General features: G+C 38.5%; 1 protein-coding gene across 1 annotated transcript; it reads left to right on the plus strand.

The window, feature by feature from the left end:
- The first annotated feature begins 2,801 nt into the window (after positions 1-2,801).
- Positions 2,802-23,063, plus strand: pfkmb (phosphofructokinase, muscle b). Its single transcript, XM_066663145.1, has 24 exons — positions 2,802-2,906; positions 4,545-4,622; positions 6,613-6,714; positions 8,815-8,888; positions 9,029-9,106; positions 11,561-11,750; positions 11,891-12,056; positions 13,061-13,105; positions 13,193-13,301; positions 13,943-14,038; positions 14,144-14,236; positions 14,322-14,447; positions 15,285-15,349; positions 15,443-15,506; positions 15,638-15,784; positions 15,878-15,948; positions 17,153-17,240; positions 17,725-17,877; positions 17,959-18,123; positions 20,205-20,266; positions 21,509-21,620; positions 21,896-21,995; positions 22,091-22,196; positions 22,327-23,063. The coding sequence occupies exons 3-24, from the start codon at positions 6,627-6,629 to the stop codon at positions 22,460-22,462; spliced, it is 2,334 nt and encodes a 777-aa protein (XP_066519242.1). The 5' UTR covers positions 2,802-2,906; positions 4,545-4,622; positions 6,613-6,626; the 3' UTR covers positions 22,463-23,063.
- Positions 23,064-23,077: the final 14 nt, after the last annotated feature.

The raw sequence follows: 23,077 nt of genomic DNA on the forward strand, positions 1-23,077 counted from the left end.
GTCTATTTCCTTTTCTCAGTAATCACTTCCTGACAGATCCACATTTCTCCAAACCCATAGCCTTGAGTTGTCTTCACACAGTGAAGGATGTACAGAAACCCCCTGTGGATTTCATCAGATCTGCAGCGAGAATGGAGCTTAATTTGGTTTATCTGATGGTGGGAATTCTGGTGGACTTTTGGTAGTTAGGGTATCTGTAATTTCTCTATATCTGATAACATATTTTCCACATATTTGAACACATCTTTAAGTTAAATAAGATAAATAGCAGTAAAATGTACCTAATAAAAGAGTTCACACACACACACAGAGAGAGAGAGAGAGAGAGAGGAAATATAGGAAATATTAAGGAACTGTTGTAAAGTGTGCCCTCTAGCAGCAGACAATAAAAATGCAGACCGGCCTCTTAACACCACTCCACACTTTAACACAACCTAATCCAGCCTCGTTAGAAATGAAATAAATTAATATAAATTTGAGATATACACATATTTATGTTTTTTAAAAACATTCCTGAAAATTACATTTGAGAAAATTCAAGAAAACACAGATTGTTGTAAATTTAGATTTTGGCATGAACGAGAGAGAGAGAGAATGGTCCAAAGGTCAGAGGAGGAAACAAAGCTTGTAGTTTCAGGAATATCAAAGTTCAGGAGAGGGTGAATACACTTCACAAACAAAAAAGTCATAGTTTAAAGGGAGAATGTGATTCACAAAACATTGCCTTGAGTCACTCAGGCCACTTTCTCAGGCAAATCAGAAGATGGCATCAGTAAAACCAGTACCATACAAACTCTAAGGTGGTCATCATCAATTAAATTAATTAGTTAATTAATTCATATAATAATATTAAGTATTATTTAATTAAGTGGAGTAAATTCCAATAATATAAAATAATGCTGAATTATTCCAGTTGGAAAATGTTGGACTTCTGTCAAACAGAGCTTTGCAGACCACACACTCCCTCGTTACAATGTTTTATTGAGGACGGACAATCCATTAATAAACTTTTAATGAAAACATTTATGGCAGCATTTTTATTAGATGGTACCTACTCGACTCGTCTCTGTGCACTTTTCAGCCCTGGTCGCTGTCCCATTACAACAGGACTTGCAGGCTTTGGAAACCACAAGAGTGTTGGCGGTAATATGAAGCACTGTTTCTCATCGTGCTGTTCTTGGGATTTTTTTTTTATTTTTATTTTTTTCGGTGGGACTAAACAGAGCTCCAAGGGTGGCATGTGGTGCAACAGGGAGTATAACTGTCACACAGCTATATGGACCTAGGGTTGTGGGTTTGAGCCCACTCCAGGTGATTGTACCTCTGGGTGCTCTGGCTTCCTCCCATGGTCCAAAATCAAACACATTGGTAGGTGGATTGACTTCTCAAAAGTGTCCTTAGGTGTGAGTGTGTGAATGAATTTGTAAGTGTGTGTTGCTCTGTGTAAGTACTGGTCTGCCTCCAGAATGTGTTCCCGCTTTGTGCCCAGTGATTCCGTGTAGACTCTAGATCCACCAAGACCCTAAATTGGAGAAGCGGTTACACACAATGAATGAATGAACACGGCTTGGCGCTCGAGTTCTCACAAAGCAGTAGAGTTTTTCATTCCTTGTTGCACACCCACCTCTCGCTGGAGCCACCAATCCAAGGAACATTTAAAAATATGTTTTAAAAAAAACGGCATAATTTTATGAGATGCCATTGTGAGTTAGATATAAACAAATGTGTTTGCTGCTGTTGTAAATTGCTTGAGATTTTACAGATGGCTTGTTTGTGGTGGAGGTCTGAATTTTATAGTGATAAACAGGTCTGTTTGGCTAATCAACCCTCTGCAAGGTTCACATGTCATGTTTAGTCCCTACTTGGCTCACTAGGAACCACACACAAGCAAGTACTTAAAAGTAGTAGAAAAGCAACATATCTGAGCCAAGCTGAGCTGAGTTTGTATCATGCAGTGGAAAAGCACCATTAGTAATTTGAATTATATCATTATCGATATTGTATCTTGTTGTACTGCCCTTGTGTGTCTGATATATTTTATGTTATCTCAGGTGTGTTTGGTGTGTGTGTAATCTCTGGTTTGTAGTTTATCTTAGCATATGTAAAGACTGCTAGATATTCTCCTGGTTAATATAGAGCATTTGGCCTATAGGCTATATGTTGTCCTTGTTTTCTTCAACATCACAACTATAATATATATAAAATATATATTTTTTAATTTTTACACAAATGAAAAACACTAGTATCAGATTAATTTCTTGCCATAATTGTTCATGTCATATTTTACTACTTGTTTATTCATTTGAATATTTACATTGGATGTAGAAAGAATTTAAATCATCATAAATCCACTGTATTGTCATTATTGTTGTTGTTGTTATTTATGAGAAAACTGATATAAAATTATAAACATGCATGTTTAATTTAATTTTTAAAGAGAAAAAAAAGAAAAAGTCATTAAAGCATGAAAGACTAAAGTTACAAATGAAGGACAGTGACACTGAAAAAGAAAGTAGGAATAAGTCAAGAAGGCAGGTAACAGATGGTGGCAGAGAGAGAGAGAGAGAGAGAGAGAGAGAGAGATAGAGAGCAAGAGAGAGACAGTAGATGTGAGGTCAGATCTAATAATACTGATAAGTCCTGGTCATGGCCACCTCTCCGCCTCATTCTGGTGGGAGTAATGGAGGCAGTGTGGGACAGGTGTGTGCGTGTCTGGCAGGTGTGCGTGGCCACTTGGGATGTGTTTGTGTCGGCGTGTGAGACAAGTGTGTGTCTGCTGGGCTTGTGTCTGAACAGTTTGGAGTTGGGGTATCGGCTGATCCACTGGACTCCATTTATTGCTCTGGCCGTACTGATCTGGCGTCTCACACGCAGGAGGATTCACTATTATAGCAATGCTGTGCACGGTATGAACAATGTGTGTGTGTGTGTGTGTGTGTGTTTGTATGTGTCTAGTTTGAGTAGTTTTTGATTTGTCTGATGTTTATTTGTGTACAAATGAAGGCATTTTAAGTCCACGTGTTTATTGATGCCGTGTGTGTCAGTGTGTAGTATCTAGTTTCCAGATATATTGGCACAAAGACGCTCAGGCGCATGACCAGATGACACAGCACTTGCTGGTCACACAACTGGATATGTTCAGGGGTGGGGCTTAAAATTTGGGGAGTAGCTTCTATTCAACTTGACTTTTCTTCTGTCCTCCCATCCAGAGTAGACTGATTGGCATTGACTTTAAACCATACTAGGAAGCTTTTATGGTCTGTGTATAGCACATTTGTTGATGTATATGTCAGACTAAATGCTCCTGTACAGTATTAGTCTTAAGGAGGTTTATCTTGGCACCGTGACTCCTTAAATAACCTCTTAAAGAGCAGGAGTTAGACTGGAGACATATCTTTCAAGTAGAAACACTATAGCCATGTTAAAACCCTATAGACACTATAGACATGTACGCTCTTTTGCAAATAACAGATGTCTTTATTGATGTATGTTGTGGGGAAGCAGAAACAGTGCACTTCTTTGATCAGCAGAGAGAGAATCTCCATGAACCAGAACAGTAATCTGGACAGACTGACTTGACCCAAATAATTAATTACCAGTGGCACATCAGAGCGTCTAAGACAGCTGAGACAGAGGGCGAGAGTGTGAGAGTAGGTGTGTGTTAAGGAGCTGAAAGAGTTGTAGATTACGAGTGGTTTAATCCCTCTTTCCCGTAATCACATTAGGAGACTGGGAAATCTTCACCTTTGAGGTGCACTATGAAACTCTGCTTTCGTTTTACCTTTATTTTTTGTCTTCTACTACAGTCAGTAAAATGACAAGTTAAAATTCCTACAATAGAACAAGTTGCACTACCATCATCCTCCCACAGGCATAGTTTTTCCCATAACTAAAGTTTCAGAAAGGTTTCCACAGATGCAGAATCACTAAAACACACTGGTGTGTACATCAGTCAAGTTAGAATGCTTTGACTTGTTAAAACCAGAATATGCATGGCAGAAAAAAAAACATGTTATCATTCAAAGCTGCATTCGTAAGCAGGCCCAAAGAAACAAGATCTCTCTGTAGCCTTTCTATACAAAAACAAGGTCAAAAAACAAAATGAAGTTTGCTGAGGTCTCCTGCTGTTCAGACGTTTGTCCCGAGCAACCTCATATCTCCTCATGAGTGTTGGAGGAGATCTCAGTAAAGCTTCACATTTTTTATGTCAAAATACTATAACTTACCTGCATCTGACCTAAAAATGAGAGTTTAACCATTTCTCATTGAAGACCAAGAATCTTCTCAGTTACGAATCTGTAAAATACTGTCTTTTTTATTTATTCATTTATTTATTATGTGGGCCAGAAGTCTCATGCCTCCATTGTTCCTAGAGCTATGTTATATGTCCTTAGGAATTAAAATGGAGTCTCCTGAGCCATCTATGATCAATATTAGAGAACTAGTGTTCACTCTGGCATGCTTTGAACTGCCATTCACATCACCTAATAATAGATAAAGTGTTAGTGAATATTTATGAATTCTATAAAACATTGTTTTTGCAGATGGAAAGCATATTTCAGAAAATTCTACACGTGGCTTCTTCAGAAACTTCTATGGCTCAAGCATCACACAGCATGAAGGTATGTGTGTGTGTGTGTGTCTGTGTGTGTGTGTGTGTGTGTGTGTGTGAGAGAGAGAGAGAGAGAGAGAGAGAGAGAGAGCGCTCCTGTCTAATTCACTGTCTGGTAGTACTTTACATAGAAATCAATGAGGTCAGTGAAATGTTGGTATTAGTGTGTGTAACATGTGGCAGACACAGGTGTCACACTGTGAGCTCTGAGTAGCTTCATTAGGGCTTTTCCAGAAATAGTTATCCACACACAGAATGTTCAAGGACACTTGCAGGAAGAACAAGAGAAGGCCAAGAACCAAGAAACCTGAATGAACTAAGAAACTAGAGTCACATATTGTGAGATTTTTATGCAGTTTTGGTGTCCTGTGAATGGTTCTCAATTAATGATTTAGTTTGAAAACAAAGAACCTTTGCATTCTACATTTTTTCTCTAAATCTTTACAAATTTCCTGATATAGACAAGTGTATTTAGTGTATTAAAAAATGACATTGTCAGGCAGTGATTCTGATAGCAGGCCTTAAGACATCCCAGATGATGCATATGTCAAATGGACAGATATATACTGTAGATAGAGGGCCTTGAGGACGGGTTTGAGGAACAATTTGTGATTCTTTCATGGCAATGGATTTCAACAAAATCATGAGTGTGCACAATTCTATGCAGAGCCTGATAATCAACTTATGAGCTGAATTGGGTGTTTTGTGGAAACAGCATCTCTCAAAGAATGCTTTGGCAGAGTACTTTACTAAAGAGTAACCATTTGTTAAACTTGCAAGATTTTCAAGTATTCACAACCACAAGGGTGTAAATCAGAAATAAATATCAGAGTCTTAAGGGATCCAAGACCAAGGACCAAGTGCCAGTAATACTGACCAGGGGATGCCATGATGCCATGTTGCAAGAAGAGCTCACACGAAATGTCTAGCTTGGGGCACTCCCAAAAAATTTGGTATGCACAGCCAGAGGCCAGACAACCTGCCTTGGCCCTGTCCAGATGGACCTGAGCAAGCAGGACTATGAAAAGCCAAACTTACTCGGATCATAGAGTCAGAGACTGGAACAATGACATGAGCTAGGGCACAGACAGAGAGAGGTGCTTAGACAGGAAATGGATCAGGGAACTGTGCCAAACCCTCAAGCAAGACAGAGGTTCACTTGGCTTGGGACAAGGATTAAACTGTCGACCCAAGCCTAGAGGCAGCCAAGAATCAGGAATAGACAGGACAGGAATGGACATGGGCTCTGATTCTGTAGGGGTTGAAGGGCAGGGTGGCAGACCACCATCAGACCACCTCCTGGACACCAATGGTTTGTCAACTGTCAAGGAATCTTCATCTCAGGTCGTCCAGTTGTTGCAAATCCTTGATAGTGGGATAGACCATGTGTCATTGTTAATTCTAACTAAAGGACTGAGATCTGATTCCACAGTGACATTAGGACTTACACTGAGGCAGCCTCCTCTCAGCCATATTTCTCCTAAAGGAATAGTCAAATTTGGTGCAATTAATGGCTTCTAAACTCTTGCTTTCAGTATTTACCGGCTGAGACGCTACAAAACTCTAGTTACAAAGGAGTTTCAACTTAAAAAAAAATGTAAACTTCAGCCACAGTCATTTTTCCAACTGTTCACACTGTTGCACCTTAAAAGACGCTTAGCTTCGGAAAGTAGACAAACAGAGAGATCTGCGATTGCCCACGTTCCTAGCTCTTCCCTTTAGATAAATTAAATATATGTTATAACTGTAAATAATTTTATATTTAGGTTTGTGGAAGTGCATGGCTTGTGCATGTGTGCTGTTTTAGGAGTGGCTGAGTATTGGGGTTATGTATGTCACTGCATGCCAAAGAGATGAGGTAGGGGGTTATAGGGTGTCCCCCAAGTATAGATGCATTACTTCTCCCCATGGAGTCTGGGAGGGAACCGGCTAAGAGAGAGTGAGTGAAGCTCTCCCACTTTTCCACCTGTAGTTTTTGATTCTTTATTTTTCTGCCTCAGGTAAGCCCTTCACAATGCAGACAATCCCATCATCGGTGGATCCCAGCACAATGGGTGTGGGGAAGGCCATTGCTGTCCTTACCTCTGGAGGAGATGCACAGGGTGAGTGGACTTCTATGAGAGGGTAAATAATAGGGTTTTGTAAGAACATGTATCCCAGAGTAAGATTATGCCAAGCAAGTGAGCGTCTCCTGGCTCAATTGTACTGTTAAACAAAAGCCTTGTGCCCTCAAAACTATACTTATTAATCAGGAAATATATATTTTACATTCACTGTAAGTTAATATCAGTGTGCTTCGTTATGAGGAAATAAAATAAATGGCAGCTGGAGTTTTCAAATATTGAAAGAAATGGAGAAGCAAGGTTTTGTTCATAGAGTGATGATGTAGTATAGAGATTGTGCACTTTACTTTTAGTATGCACTTAAAAATGGCACACAATAATCATGTCAGATTTTTCATAAAATGCTAGAGTCTGAATATTCTAATGTGAGGAAGATTTCTAAAGTTTGAAAAAACTTTTACAAAGAGGAAAGGTCCTTGCAAGAACCTTCAATTTGGCATAGAACAATAAAATACGCTTTAATATACTTTTTAAAAGTCATCTTGTTTAAACAGGTAACAAGTAATTAAAATCATTCATTCATTCACAGGGCTAATTAAAATCATGATTTTTTGTTAATTAAAAATAGACACATATGGTTTTGTTTCACACAGTTATATTGTACATCCCATTTGTATATTTGAGATCTGAAAGGGCTGCTGACCAAATATGTCTTTATACTGATTATTCAGTGAATATTGTAAAGTAATGTTTACAATAATACCTCAGTATTACTTGGAAATATGTTTGGAAATAGGCTGTACTGGGCTTTAACTACAGATATGAGCATATTAAGATTATAGAGCTCTTCTATACTCTCAGATATTTTGATATCTAAAGAGAGCACAGAGTTTATGCATGAAGACAGTTTACTTAATAAGATTATTGTGCATCTGTTTTGCATAGTAGTATAAAGTTATACTACTTCACTTAAAAACTACTGCTGAAAATAGAAGGAGATGCAGAGTGCATTTTTGTTTTTGCTCCAGCACTGTATGTGCAGACATGCAGAACCAGCAACATGATTTTCAAACCTGAAAGGTCATTAGAGGTCACAGAGCTTTCACTGTAACCTTTTGGCTAACCTTAAGCAAGTGGACCTTTGACTTTATCTGGTACCATCAGGTAGCCCCAAAGATCCAACCAGCTCTCTCTCACTCTCTCTCTCTCTCTCTCCCTCTCTGTCTGGAGGCTGTTATATTTAGCTGAATGACCTTTGCTGGGGTTACAGTTGAGAGATGGTCAGTGTGGTTTGCTCTTTCTCCTGTGGCTTGCTCCTAAACTGACACTTGAGCTGCCCAGCTCACCCTTTTCAATGGGCCTTAAGCAGTGAGTGGGTGAGATTAGCAGGTGTGTGTTTCTGTGCGTACGTGTGCAAGACCAGATGACCAGATAAAAGGTTTGGACCTAGGCCAAGTGTAAGTTGATTTCACTCTCTCTCTGTGATTGGCTCACTGTACACAGTGACTTTAAACCTACAGTACTGTAACTAAAAACCTGGGCGAGTTACAGAGCACTGTTACAGAACAGACTGAAATTTCATATAGCCTGCAGTTTATTACCGCGTATCCTTTTAAAAATGAATTTAAAAAGCATTTCTGACCAAATCTATTATTTATGTTGTAGTGCATATAAAATGATAGAAATCTAGAATAACATGACGTGTTGCCAAATTTATGGGCAAATGTAGGGCAGCTTGTGCACAGGAAATGAGTGTTACAGTTGAATCAGACTTACTTACCATACTCTAGGCCTTTGTGATTGGCAGGTAGAAACTAGAAACTAGAAGTTTCACTTCCTTAGGTCACAGTTATGTGTCTGTTCCCACGAGAAAGCACCAGCACAACCTCACTGTTGTTCACCATGATCATTACCCCACAATCATTCAGACATTGATGTTTTAATGTTTTCAAGCTCACAACAAAAATGAAGGATGAATTGTTAATTGCAAAATTATTCACTTTTGTAAATACAATTTATATTATTTAACAAAATGTTTAAATATAATGTCACTAAATAAATATATGAATATATTTAGCTTTGAAGCTATATATGTTAATATACCAATATCTGTATCCTACCCCTCTACTTATCACACAGGTATGAACGCTGCTGTTAGAGCCACTGTAAGAGTGGGCATCTATACTGGTGCAAAAGTCTACTTTGTGCATGAGGTATGACACACTCACACAAAAAAAAAGTATTTAATTGTAGTTAGTATAGGAAATTATTTTAATTCCTATAATTTGTTTATTGATTGTGGTGTGTGTGTGTGTGTGTGTGTGTGTGTGTGTGTGTGTGTGTGTGTGTGTAGGGCTATCAGGGTCTGGTGGATGGAGGAGATCACATTCGCCTAGCAACATGGGAGAGTGTATCTATGATGCTGCAGCTGGTAAAAAATACACTTCCATTCTCTCTCTCTCTCTCTCTCTCTCTCTCTCTCTCTCTCGCTACTCTCACTATTTTTCTTACAATACCTGCCCTCTCCCAACATAACCTACTACCTCCTGATCTACTGCACAGCATTATGCTGCACACAGGAGCACTTTGTATCAAATAAAATCAAATTTATTTCTATAGTGCTTTTACAACTGGTGTTGTCACACTGCAGCTTCACAGAATTCCAGTAAAGACAAAGTTTTGACATGAAATGTAAAAATGTAGTATATGTAAAAAACCCCAGGAGAGCAAGCCAGGGGCATGTCTAACAGAGTGTAGTTCTACAAATCTACATAAGTGACACTGACATGGTGGTGGTGGTATGTTAGTGTGTGTTGTGCTGGTAAGAGTGGATCAGACAAAGCAGTGCTGCTTGAGTTTTCAAACACTGTACCCACTCACTGTCCACTCTGTTAGACACACATACCTCGATGGCCCACCTTGTAGATGTAAAGTCAGAGAAACATCTGTTGCTGCACAGTATGGGTTGGTTGTGCTCTAGTCCTTCATCAGTGGACATAGGACTTTGTTGTCTGGCTATATTATATTATATTCATTTAATGTCTTATTTTATGTTTATTTGATATCTTAATTTTTATACTTCAGTTTGTGCATTCTAAATTTATTTCACGTGGGCAGGCAGTTATATAAAAAAATCTCCGTTATGTTCTGTGACATGAGAAAAGTCCATGTTTTATCAAATAATGACACTGATATAATTCATTAATTCCTTCATTCTTTGTCTGTAACCACTTATCCAGTTCAGGGTCGCTGTACTGATACAATTTTTCTAAAAATTCAAAAATGCATAATACAAGAATCATTACAGGATAATAGATGTGATTTGCATGTTAACACTGACAGATTGCTGAGGTTTCAAACACTTTATACTTACATTAAAAGAAAGAAGTTTATTCAGGTTGTGGGTTGTTCTCAGCCAAGCAGTGACACCTGACAGCAGCAGGATATGAATTTTGATACTAACTAAAAACTGTAACCACAGCGAAGCAGTCATCATATACTAACCATTTATGTAGGGCAATGCTTGACATAAATTGTGCATGGGAACACAATGAGCTACACTCTCTAAATTTATAACTTTTGTTCTTGTGTTGGAACTTATATTATGCCCATTAATTTGTGCAATATTTTACACATCCTAACATAAAATTCTACAAATATTACATTAAATTAAATTATATCTTGGGCCTACTGAATGTTGCAATTGTCCAGTGTTAAATCTTAAGGATGCCACAGTCAGCTATAGCGCAGTGTCCAAGAGAACATGATGTAGTTTCTGGCTTCATGTGATTTAGAGTAATGATGCATGTGAAAAGGGGAGAATCCAGCAGTGTGTAGTAGAAATTGGTGCTAACTGACACCGTAGAGATAATTGGGCAAAAATCCAAAAAAATAAAATAAATAACAATAATAGTTTTTGAAGACTAGTCGCAATAGGGCTGCGTTTGGTAGAAGTGGCACATTACTGTGATGTAATATGTAGTAATGTTGGGGCAAAGAGCTCCACTTAATGAGTTCAGTCAAAGTGCTCCAGTTAATGGACCATGAATTGCACACAATCACACACATGCCTTTTCCCTGCCTCTTACACACAGGCTCTCAGCTCTAAATGTATTTGAATGTAATCACATCTAATTAAAATAACATTGTCATAACACAGTGTCTGAACCTCAGGACCGCAGAAACAAGATCTTTTCAGACAAACATTTTCATGAATATGACAATTTATAATATTGACTGTAAATCTTTGTCCTTTGAAAAAACTCACCTGTCAACTGACATATTTATAATAAAGAAAAATGGGTAGAATCCCTAAATAAATGTTTAAAATATATGAATAGAGAGTAAGAATTAAAAAATCAAATCATTATTCACTAACAGTAAAGGAGAGTCTTAAGTTATGATGGACACATCTTGTCAAAGATGAGATAGAATGTGTCAAGAAAAAGGCAATAAATGTATAAACACAAGGGAATTTATGGAATGCAGTAAATGCTCACTGGCTATTTTTATAAATGTGTTTATAAATGTGTTTTCTGGCCTTTTCTGAGAAAAAGGAATCACATCAAGATAATTATCCATGTTAATCAACAGTAGCTTATAGATGCAGCAGACACATCCCTGTTTACATGCTCTAAAGCTGAGCCAAAGAGTATGCAACATAGACCAAAAATAAACTCAGTGGGGCGGTTTCCCAGACAGGGCTTAAACCTAGTGCTAGACTATTCTTCATTAAATAAAACATCACAATTCAAAACGTTGTGTAATCCAGGACTAGGCTTAATTCCTGTATGGGAAACCACCCCAATGTAGATACTCTCTGTCTGTACAAGTGCAGCTTTAATGCTTTTAACGCCATATATACACCTCTTGCTAACCCCTGCAGGGTGGCACAGTAATCGGCAGTGCCCGCTGTAAGGATTTCCACACTAAGGAAGGCCGCACTAAAGCAGCATGTAACCTGGTGAAGCTAGGCATCACTAACCTGTGTGTGATCGGAGGAGATGGAAGCCTGACTGGAGCCAATGAGTTCCGCTCTGAGTGGAGTGAACTGCTTCAAATCCTGCTTAAAGCAGGTGTGACCCAAACCAACCTTCAATTTAATTTCTATAGTTTATTTCTTACCCTAGTCTCCAATGATCAAGACTCATTCACAAAATTATATGCATTTGATTTTTAGTGAACCATTTTTATAATAGTGCATGTGTCTGTTCAGGCAAGATCACAGCTGAGGAGGCCAGGCGCTCGTCCCATCTGAACATCGTAGGAATGGTTGGCTCCATAGACAATGACTTCTGTGGCACTGATATGACAATCGGAACAGACTCAGCCTTACACAGGATTATGGAGGTGGTGGATGCCATTACAACCACAGCACAAAGGTATATGAACAGATGCAGAAATATGTGCATTCACATACACACACACACACACACACACACACACACACACACACAACCAAACATTTAACATGACTTCATTCAAGTATATGAACATTGTTAATTATATGAACATTGTTAATGTTCCAAAATGCTCCATATTGCTCAATGTCCATATGGTGTACGTATGGAAAAAAGTTCCAAAAACAACCAGTTTCATCATGGTTGTGAAGTCACAGCCATGTACATATTGCTTGCACATGACCACTTATTCAGCCTTGTGCTGATTTGTCCACCCACTAATGTTCATGTGATCTGACATTTTGTTAATGCCAGTCGTATGTAGCCCCAACTGGGGTGGGAGATAACACAGGAAGCCAGTTTGTTTTTTACAGAGACTCTGTAAAACAGAGGTTATTAAAAGCAATGTAAATATTTAATTCCAAAAGATGAAAAATTGATTATGACTGTTCTTGGTAAAGTAACCAGTGCAAACATGAAGTTGTCTAGGTTATGGGTCTTTGACTAAGCTAACATAACTATACAGAAAGTAACATGCATATTCTTATAGCTACAACCTTGTTTAGGAGAGAATGTATTTCTAAACAAAAATTAAGCCAAATTCTAGATACAAATTTATTAAGTGGAAATTGTCTGCTGTAATCTAAGCCTTCCTAACACACACACATTTTATACGAGAGAAAATATCCAGAAAAAATGTAGAAAATGGTGTCCCAGTCAGCTAGACTTACTAAATGACCTACTAGAAAGAGAAGTGGCACTGTGATGAGTAATTCTAGCTCAGGACATAAGCATGGAATTGATTTTTTTGGGCTTGACTCTACCTGGGTATTCAGGCCTGGTCACTGGAGGTCAAGATTAAGGTCAGAACGGACGTGTAAGTGCAGATGGTGAGTGGTGATGAGATTTTACACATCACAACACATCTCTCACATCGAGACATCTAGAAGACAAAATCCAATATATCTCTCTTCCTCTCTCTGCAGTCATCAAAGAGCCTTCATTCTGGAGGTGATGGGCAGACACTGTGGGTATGTAACACTAGGCTACACACTTAATTTATCCATTTGTTTGCTAGTATGTGGTAATAATTTTTTCCATTGTATTTCTGTGTCTAGATATTTGGCATTAGTAACTGCTCTGGCCAGTGGTGCTGACTGGGTTTTTATTCCTGAAATGCCTCCGGATGATGGCTGGGAAGACCACCTCTGCAGGAGACTTGCCAATGTAACACATCCATCCATCCATCCATTATCTGTAACCGCTTATCCAATTTAGGGTCGCGGGGGGTCCAGAGCCTACCTGGAATCATCGGGCGCAAGGCGGGAATACACCCTTCACAGGGCAACACAGACACACACACATTCACACCTACGGACACTTTCGAGTCGCCAATCCACCTGCAACGTGTGTTTTTGGACTGTGGGAGGAAACCGGAGCACCCGGAGGAAACCCACGCGGACACGGGGAGAACACACCAGCTCCTCACAGACAGTCACCCGGAGCGGAAATCGAACCCACAACCTCCAGGCCCCTGGAGCTGTGTGATTGCGACACTACCTGCTGCGCCACCGTGCCGCCCATATGCAAACATGCACAAACAAAAGTACTGGACTGCATATAAAACTTTATAATCCCAAACCAAGTCTACAGTGCTTGTTTTCAAAACATTATTAAACATTATTTTTTACACTTTTGTCAGATTTTTATTATTATTCCCTTCTACAGACATCACTTAAATATTCAGCTTTTTTAGTGTGAAACATCTGCAGGGTGCTGATGTTAAAAAAAAAATGTTGATGCCACTATGATTCTGATGTCATGATTTGTATGTTTATATTGTGTTTATGTATTTGATTTCCTTGTAGCAAAGAAGCCTGGGCCATCGTCTGAATGTTATCATCGTGGCTGAGGGAGCTATGGACCGCTTTGGAAAACCCATCACTTGTGACATGATCAAAAATGTGAGGATCTCCTCAGATTAACCCTAACTCAAAATAGCACAAAGAAAACATGATAACTGTCCTGTTTTTGTTAGTAGATAATGTTTATGTTTTAACTGTATTTAGCTAGTCACTAAGAAGCTGGGCTTTGACACTCGAGCGACCATCCTGGGCCATGTGCAGAGAGGAGGAACACCTTCAGCTTTTGACAGAATCCTGGTATTTAAGAGTGTCTCACAGTATTTAGAAAAATGAAAGGAATTCATGCATAGTGTGAGATGATGCATTTCTTTCACTCTCTTAGGGCAGTCGGATGGGAGTGGAGGCTGTGATGGCTCTGCTGGAGGCCACACCTGACACACCTGCCTGTGTGGTCAGTCTTTCTGGAAACCAGGCTGTCAGACTGCCCCTCATGGAGTGTGTGCAAGTGGTAGGATTTCACCTCAAAATACTTTAAAGATGTTTCCTTAACCTGTAAAGATTTAACCTATATATATATATATATATATATATATATATATATATATATATATATGGTTAATAATTAGGCCTTAAATGTCATTAATGATCATTTTTAACAGAGATAGAAAGGGTAACGGTAACCTCTTTTTTGTCTAAAACTGAAGGTGTCAAATAACGTACCTAAAATATTGAGGTTAAAAATAAGCTAAGACATAAGTATGTGAATTTAGTCTTTTCATAGGTTAATGTACACCACATTATCATCTTTGTCTAAAAATACTTTCTATATGTAGTTAATGTGTTCCTCTTGGTGGTTAAATGGTTAAATATTTGCTGAAGCTGACAGGGTTAATGTTGACTGAGGGAGAAGACACAGTAAGGTCAGTATTTTGCAAGAATGGTGGTTTAACAGTTGCTGGATTTTGGTTCACTATTTGGCAAATAATGGGTTACTGTTTCCTTTTTTATCTATGTGTTATAATTGATTATTACAGACTTTTAATGAGTTTAACACCCAATTAATAACTATTAATAAACAGATTGTAGAACTACTTAGCTGTGCCTATTCAGATCTAAAAGCCTCTGTAAGAAGAATTTAATGCTGATATGTTATGCATATTTCTGTGGATGTTGTACAAGGGGAATTCTAGGCCAGTGTCAATGATGTAAATAAACATATAACCGAAGGCCTATGCTTTTACACATACATGTATTAAATGTAAAAAATGGCACTAAATTCACTGTGCTGTTAGTGCTGTTAGATTTGTTTGTAATATTATTACCTATACATTTCCCCCTCTCTCAGACTAAAGACGTGACCAAAGCCATGGCAGACGGCAAGTTTGACGAGGCTGTGAAGCTTAGAGGAAAGTGAGTGTTACCTGTGTTTATTTTTCTGCCTTTCTTTCTGCTCAGTTCTATCTATAAACTGAAACTACTGTGTGTGCTGCTTCTGCTCTGCAGGAGTTTTGAGAACAACTGGAATACTTATAAGCTGCTGGCTCATGTGAATCCTGCTGAAAAGAAAGTAAGTGGTTATATCTACTGATCAATCACCACAGTAACCATTTCTGTCTTAATACCATAAATAGCTTATTGCATTTCTGTCATCTTAGCTTTGTTTCTTCTCTTCCCATTTGCCTCACATTCTTTCTGTAGAGTAATATAAACATAGCTCTAATGAATGTAGGAGCTCCATGTGCTGGTATGAATGCAGCAGTGCGTTCTGCAGTCAGGATAGGCATCCTTCAGGGACATCACATGCTGGCCATACACGATGGCTTCGAGGGACTCGCACATGGAAATGTAATTAAATGAGTACAAAATGCAAAGTAAAATGCACAATGTACACTCATTTAAAATGCACACATGAGCTCATTCCCTATGCGCTGTGTCCAGATTGAGCCAATCTCCTGGGCTGCTGTGGGAAGCTGGACTGGGCAGGGTGGCTCTAATTTAGGAACAAAGAGGTACAGCAGATCTATCTGTCAGACAAACAAAATTGCCTCTGTTAATCTTTACTAAACACCACTAAAATGTACACAGATCAGCCATAAGTTTAAAACCACCTGTGCAAAATTGTGTAGGTTCCCTTTGTGAAGCTAAAACCACTCTAATTTGTCAAGGCACGAACTCTAGAAAACTTCTGAAGGCACATCCCTCGAATGCTTGATTAAATTAAAAATTTGGAGGAAAATCAACACTTTGTCATGTTCCTTAAACCATTCCTCACCAGTTTTTGCAGTGTGAGAGGGTGCATTATCCTGCTGAGAGAGGCCACTGCCATTAGTGAATACCTTTATGATGAAGTATAATACTTCATCTGCAACAATGGTTATGTAAGTTGTACATGCAAAAAACAAACAAAAAAAGACCATCCAGAAGGTCTTCTAGCAGAATGTAACATTATTATCAGCTTGTCTTCTTGAAAATTACATGCTGGTGTCAGGTTTTTTCCAGGTAAGCGAGGCACACCCACCCAGCCATCCACATGATATAAAAGAAAATGTGATTCATCAGACCAGACAACAATTTTCTGATACTCATGTGTCCATTGTATGTACTTTAGATGGTGAACGGGGGTCAGCATGGGCACCCTGACCTGATTGCAGCTTTGCAGCCACATATGTAACACACTGCGATGCACTTTGTGCTCTGACTTCTCTCTGTCATAGCCAGTATTAATTCTTTCTGCAATTTGTGCTCCAATTTTTCATTTCCACACTCATCAATGACCTTTGGATGCCCATGACACAGTCGCTGATTCACTTGTTGTCCTTCCTTAGGCCACATTGAGCAGAAACTAACCACAGCAAACACCTAAAAAACCTAACATTTTCAAGATGACCTGACCCCATCTATTAGCCTTCACAATTTGGCTCTTATTAAAGTTGCTCTGATCCTTATCCTAGCCCATTTTCCCTCCTTCTAACACATCAACTTCAAGAACTGATTGTTCACTTGCTGCTTTTTAAATCCCAGCCCTTGACAGGTGCCCCTGTAATGAGATTATCAATATTATTTACGTCCTCTGTCAGTGGTTTTAATTTTGTGGCTGATAGGTGCACATGTTCTTCTCAAATGTATTTATTTTCAAGGCATCTCGTATTACACAAGCCTCAATATTCTATTGGAAGTAGCTCTCTATCGCCCTCTTTCTGTGTTGGTGTGTAGGACACTGCCAGCCAGCATGATGGAAGAGATCAGTCAGAATATAGCCAAGTTTAATATCCATGCTCTGGTGATCATTGGTGGATTTGAGGTAAGACATTAGATAGTGATACTGTATTGTTTAAAAAGTAGGCCTACACTTTTACCAGCACAACACTACATGCCAGGACCCTTGCATTGTCTCTGCTGTGCTGTGCAAATAATATCTGGTCATTGGTGGTTGTATGGTGCAATAGGCAACAAATAGCATGATGTGGGGGTGTTTATAGACACCACAGATCGTGGTTTATTAAATATTTATGTGTAAATGTATTATGAACAAATAAAATAAAATAAATAATTTGTTGTTAAATTATTTAAAAACAAATGACATACAGTATAAAAGATTGTGCTACAAATTAAAGGGTAGTGAGGGCATGGCTCAATATATTAGCTCCAAAACTTCAGAAATACCTCATTCATTTGCCTTGCAGTAGCAACCTCAGCCCAACCCCCACCACTGGTATGGCTGGTGTATGCTTTTAAGATTTTATACTAAATCTCTCTCTCTCTCTCTCTCTCTCTCTCTCTCTAAGGCATTTGTTGGGGGTTTGGAGCTGGTGACTGGTAGAGAGAAATTTGAGGAATTGTGTATTCCCATTATTGTCATTCCAGCCACTGTGTCCAATAACATTCCTGGATCTGACTTCAGCATCGGAGCTGATACTGCTCTGAACACCATTACAGATGTGAGACACACACACACACACACACACACACACACACACACACACACACACACACACTAACTCAATTTTTATGTCTGTAAGACATGTGACAGGATAAAGCAGTCAGCAGCTGGGACAAAGCGTAGGGTTTTCATCATTGAGACTATGGGGGGATACTGTGGCTATCTGTCAACCATGGCAGGCCTGGCTGCTGGAGCTGACGCTGCCTACATCTTTGAAGAACCCTTTGGTATCCATGACCTAGAGGTAAAATTTGATGAATATATGTTCAGTTTGCCTATGTTCAACATTGTAGAAATATATTGAAGTAAGATGCATTTTTATGTGGTTTTATAACAGAAGCAACAGAAGTGACCAGAATATTTGGACGGACATAAATATGACCTTTTTTAGTGAAATCATACAGAAAATAAATATTCTGTTCAAGTGCTTTTATAGAATATTTTCATTAATAGAGTAAGCACACACACACACACACACACACACACAATAAAAACAAACAAACAAAAAAAAGTCATATACAGGTGCTGGTCATAAAATTAGAATATTTGATAGAATATTTGAAATAGAAAAGTTGATTTATTTCAGTAATTCAATTCAAAAGGTGAAGCTTGTATTTTATACTCATTCATTACACACAGACTGATATATTTCAAGTGTCTATTTCTTTTAATCTGATGTTTATAACTGACAACTAATGAAAACCCCAAATTCAGTATCTCAGAAAATTAGAATATTGTGAAAAGGTTCAATATTGAAGACACCTGGTGCCACACTCTAATCAGCTAATTAACTCAAAACACCTGCAAAGACCTTTAAATTGTCTCTCAGTCTAGTTCTGTAGGCTACACAATCATGTGGAAGACTGCTGACTTGACAGTTGTCCAAAAGACGACCATTGACACCTTACACAAGCAGGGCAAGACACAAAAGGTCATTGCTAAAGAGTGCTGGCTGTTCACAGAGCTCTGTGTCCAAGTACATTGATAGAGAGACAAAGGGAAGGAAAAGATGTGGTAGAAAAAAGTGTACAAGCAATAGGAATAACCGAACCCTGGAGAGGATTATGATACAAAACACAAAGACTGGACTGCAGTTGGTGTCTGTGCTTCAAGAACCATCATGCACAGATGTATGCAAGACTTTGGTTTCAGCTGTCGCATTCCTTGTGTCAAGTCACTTTTGAACAAGAGACAGCATCAGAAGCATCTCCCAAGCATCTCCAAAAAGGACTGGACCGCTGCTGAGTGGTCCAAAGTCATGTTCTCTGATGAAAGTAAATTTTGCATTTACTTTGCAAATCAAGGTCCCAGAGTCTGGAGGAAGAGAGGAGAGGCACAGAATCCACGTTACTTGAGGTCCAGTGTAAAGTTTCTACAGTCAGTGATGGCTTGGGGTGCCATGTCATCTGCTGGTGTTGGTCCACAGTGTTTTGGTTGGTCCACAGGTCCAAGGTCAACGCAGCCATCTACCAGGAAGTTTTAGAACACTTCATGCTTCCTGCTGCTGATCAACTTTATCAACTATATACCAGTACCTGGGGTATTGTGAAGAGGAAGATGCAATACACCAGACCCAACAATGCAGAAGAGCCAATGGTCACTACCAGAGCAACCTGGGTTCTCATAACACCTGAGCAGTGCCACAGACAGACACCATGCCACACTGCATTGCTGTAGTAATTCAGGCAAAAGGAGCCCCAACCAAGTAATGAGTGCTGTACATGTTCATACTTTTCAGTTGGCCAGCTTTTCTAAAAATCCTTTTTTTGTATTGGTCTTAAGTAATGTTCAAATTTTCTGAGATACTGAATTTGGGGTTTTCATTAATTGTCTGTTATAATCATCAGACTGTGTAATTAATGAGTGTAAAATACAAGTTTCACTTTTTGAATGGAATTACTGAAATAAACATTTTTTTTCCTGATATTCTCATTTATGACCAGCACATAAAACCAAGCACCATTGTTTTTCTTGTGAAATTCCCAATAAGTCTGATGTGTCACATGACCCTCTTTCCATTGAAAAAACAAAAGTTGTATCCAAAATGGCCAACTTCAAAATGGCCACCATGGTTACCACCCATCTTTAAAAGTTTTCCCTTATACTAATGTGCCACAAACAGGAAGCTAATATCACCAACCATTCCCATTTTATTAAGGTGTATCCATATAAATGCCCATCCTTTATATATATAATCAGCTGGGCGCAAACCTATATTAAACTTTAACTAATAAAAATACTTGATGTATGTTTAACATACATGATTCCCCACACATTATTGACATTCTTTGGCTCTGATATGTGTGTTTCTTTTTTAACTGAAAGACAAATGTTGAGCATTTGGTGGAGAAGATGAAGACTACTGTGAAAAGAGGTCTCATACTCAGGTTGGTTCCTGTGACTTTTTTTTTACTTTAAATGTTTCTATGTCTTCCCTAAATGTAATCGCAGTTCTCATGAGTGTACCACTGGAAGACTAAGATTAAAAATGTATATTTTGGGTCTGCTTACAACCGTAAAAACTGGAACACTAAAAAATTTAAATAAAATAGGAAGTGACTAAAATGATGCAAAAATATATTAACTGTAGAGACAAATATATTTTTTAAAATGTTATTAATATTTGCCCATATTGAATTACATTTCAGGAACATGTTTCAAAAAGCTGGGACAGAGGCATGTTTATCACTGTGTTGTATCACCTCTTGTTTTATAATTCTCTGTAAGCATATGGGAACTGAGTGACAAAATTGCTGTAGATTTGCACATCTTGCTAGCAATGTTACTGAATTTTTTCCAGTGAACATAATTAGATGTGAGATGTTCCAACAAGTTCATTCATTCATTCATTATCTGTAACCGCTTATTCAATTCAGGGTTGCGGTGGGTCCAGAACCTACCTGGAATCATTGGGCACAAGGCAGGAATACACCCTGGAGAGGGCGCCAGTCCTTCACAGGGCAACACAGACACATTCACTCACATCTACAGACACTTTTGAGTCGCCAATCCACCTGCAACGTATTTTTTTGGACTGTGGGAGGAAACCAGAGCACCCGGAGGAAACCCACGCAGACACGGGGAGAACACACCAACTCCTTACAGACAGTCACCCGGAGCGTGAATCAAACTCACAACCTCCAGGTCCCTGGAGCTGTATGACTGCGACACTACCTGCTGTGCCACCTTGCCCCCCTGTTCCAACAAGTATTTTATTTTAAATTTTTTTTTTTTTTCATTTTTAGCATTACACCAATTAAGCAGTCTCTACAAGTCTCTACTTGTTTGAAACATGTTGCTGGTCTCATATTCTAATTTGGGGTGAAAAAACAAAACAAAACAATTTTTCAGTTTGACTATGATATCTTGGTTTATGATTTGCAATAATTGTATTCTGTATTTTTTTTTTTTTTCAAATTACTTGGTAAATGTTCTATTCTGTCAATTCCCATTGAAAGTTAATTTATTAATTGTATTAACAATGTCCTCATATAAAATGATAATTTTGAAAAATCAATGTTTTTTTTACAGCAATGATATGTCCTGTATGTAAACATCAGAACGTTTGCATTATTACACTGGGAAATATGCATTTGTATTGTTTACAACATGAATTCATTTCTCCACAGAAATGAGAAGTGTAACCCCAACTACAGCACAGATTTCATCTTTAACCTATACTCTGAGGAGGGCAGAGGAATTTTCGACTGCCGCAAAAATGTGCTGGGGCACATGCAACAGGTTCTAGCAATGATACACTGTACACTCTTACAAAAGGTTACCAAAATGCAAATGAAAATGATGCTGTAAGGAAAACAAGGTTTAGTTCCCTTAAATACTTTCAGTGGATAGTATTTTAGAGAACCATTGTTGTAAATGAGATGTGAAGAACCATTTAAATTTTTTAATAACTTCCACATAAAATGAAACCTATTTGAAGAATACTAAAACTGCTATAACTCTCTCTCTCTCTCTCTCGCTCTCTCTCTCTCTCGCTCTCTCTCTCACTCTCTCAGGGTGGAACTCCAACACCATTTGACAGAAACTTTGCCACTAAGATGGGTGCTAAAGCAGTATTGTGGTTGACTGATAAACTGAAGGAGTGTTACAGACATGGTTAGTGAGGGCTCATTTGGGGGATTTTCTATCTTCTGTGTCCTGACTGATTCATGGATTTGCCTCTCTGAGTTTCACTGTGGATTCCTGCACAGGTCGCATCTTTGCCAACACACCGGACTCTGCCTGTGTTCTGGGTATGAGGAAAAGAGGTTTGGTCTTCCAGCCTCTTGCTGAACTCAAAAATAGCACTGACTTTGAGTGAGTTAACATTCTGCAACACATTTTTTTCTGCCATTTTTCATTCTGCTTCCTAGGAGGCCAGTGCACATTCAGTTTATCCTATGCTGTTCAGGTTTCCTAATTTATCCCCTACTCCACCTCTTTCCAGGCATCGTATCCCCAAGACTCAGTGGTGGCTGAAGTTAAGGCCTATTCTGAAGATTCTGGCCAAATACAAGATCAGTCTGGATATCTCAGAGAAGACAGCTTTAGAGAGTGTGATAAAGAAGAGAGGAGCAGTCTAAACTCTCTCTCTCACACACACACACACACACAAACATACTGGTGCTTCTGGTTTTCTTTGCAGCCCTCTTGAGTATTTCATCAGTCTAGACACAGTTTCCATTGAAAACCACACACTCAATGTGCATGTGCATACGCACACATGCTTGCCCACTTCCTTTCTCTGCTTTATGTCTCAATTTATCATCTATGAGACCATATCTGGTACTTATTACTTCTGAACATCAAACTCAAATATTTACATGCCTTTGTCCCTCACATTTGCTTTTATTTATTACACGTGGTCCTTTAAGTTGAAACTGAAACAGTAAAGCAATAAAAAGCTGCCCTGTAACTTTCAGAGGACTGGATTTTTTTTTTCAAACAAGGAAATGTTTCTTTCACATACTCTAGTGTTTAAAAGTTTGGGATTGCTATTTTTATTTACAAATGTCACAGTATGGATTATTACTGTTTACAAGTTCAAATTTTTCAACTAAAGTTGTAAATGGAGTTGTAGAATATTCTTTAATGACACATTAAAACAACTCGAAGGAAACTTTAAATACTTTCCGGTGCCTCCTCCTAGTATTTCAACCTACATTGTATCTTCTCATAAAATAAATCTACATATCACC

This window comes from Hoplias malabaricus, chromosome 3 (genome assembly GCF_029633855.1).
Source record: "Hoplias malabaricus isolate fHopMal1 chromosome 3, fHopMal1.hap1, whole genome shotgun sequence".
NCBI lineage: Eukaryota > Metazoa > Chordata > Actinopteri > Characiformes > Erythrinidae > Hoplias > Hoplias malabaricus.

Excerpts from the sequence above, each read along its gene's own strand:
- pfkmb (XM_066663145.1), top strand. The coding sequence starts at position 6,627 with ATGCAGACAATCCCATCATCGGTGGATCCCAGCACAATGGGTGTGGGG. Across the intron at positions 9,107-11,560 it reads TATCTATGATGCTGCAGCTG|GGTGGCACAGTAATCGGCAG; the intron begins GTAAAAAATACA and ends TAACCCCTGCAG. Across the intron at positions 14,448-15,284 it reads TCATGGAGTGTGTGCAAGTG|ACTAAAGACGTGACCAAAGC; the intron begins GTAGGATTTCAC and ends CCCCTCTCTCAG.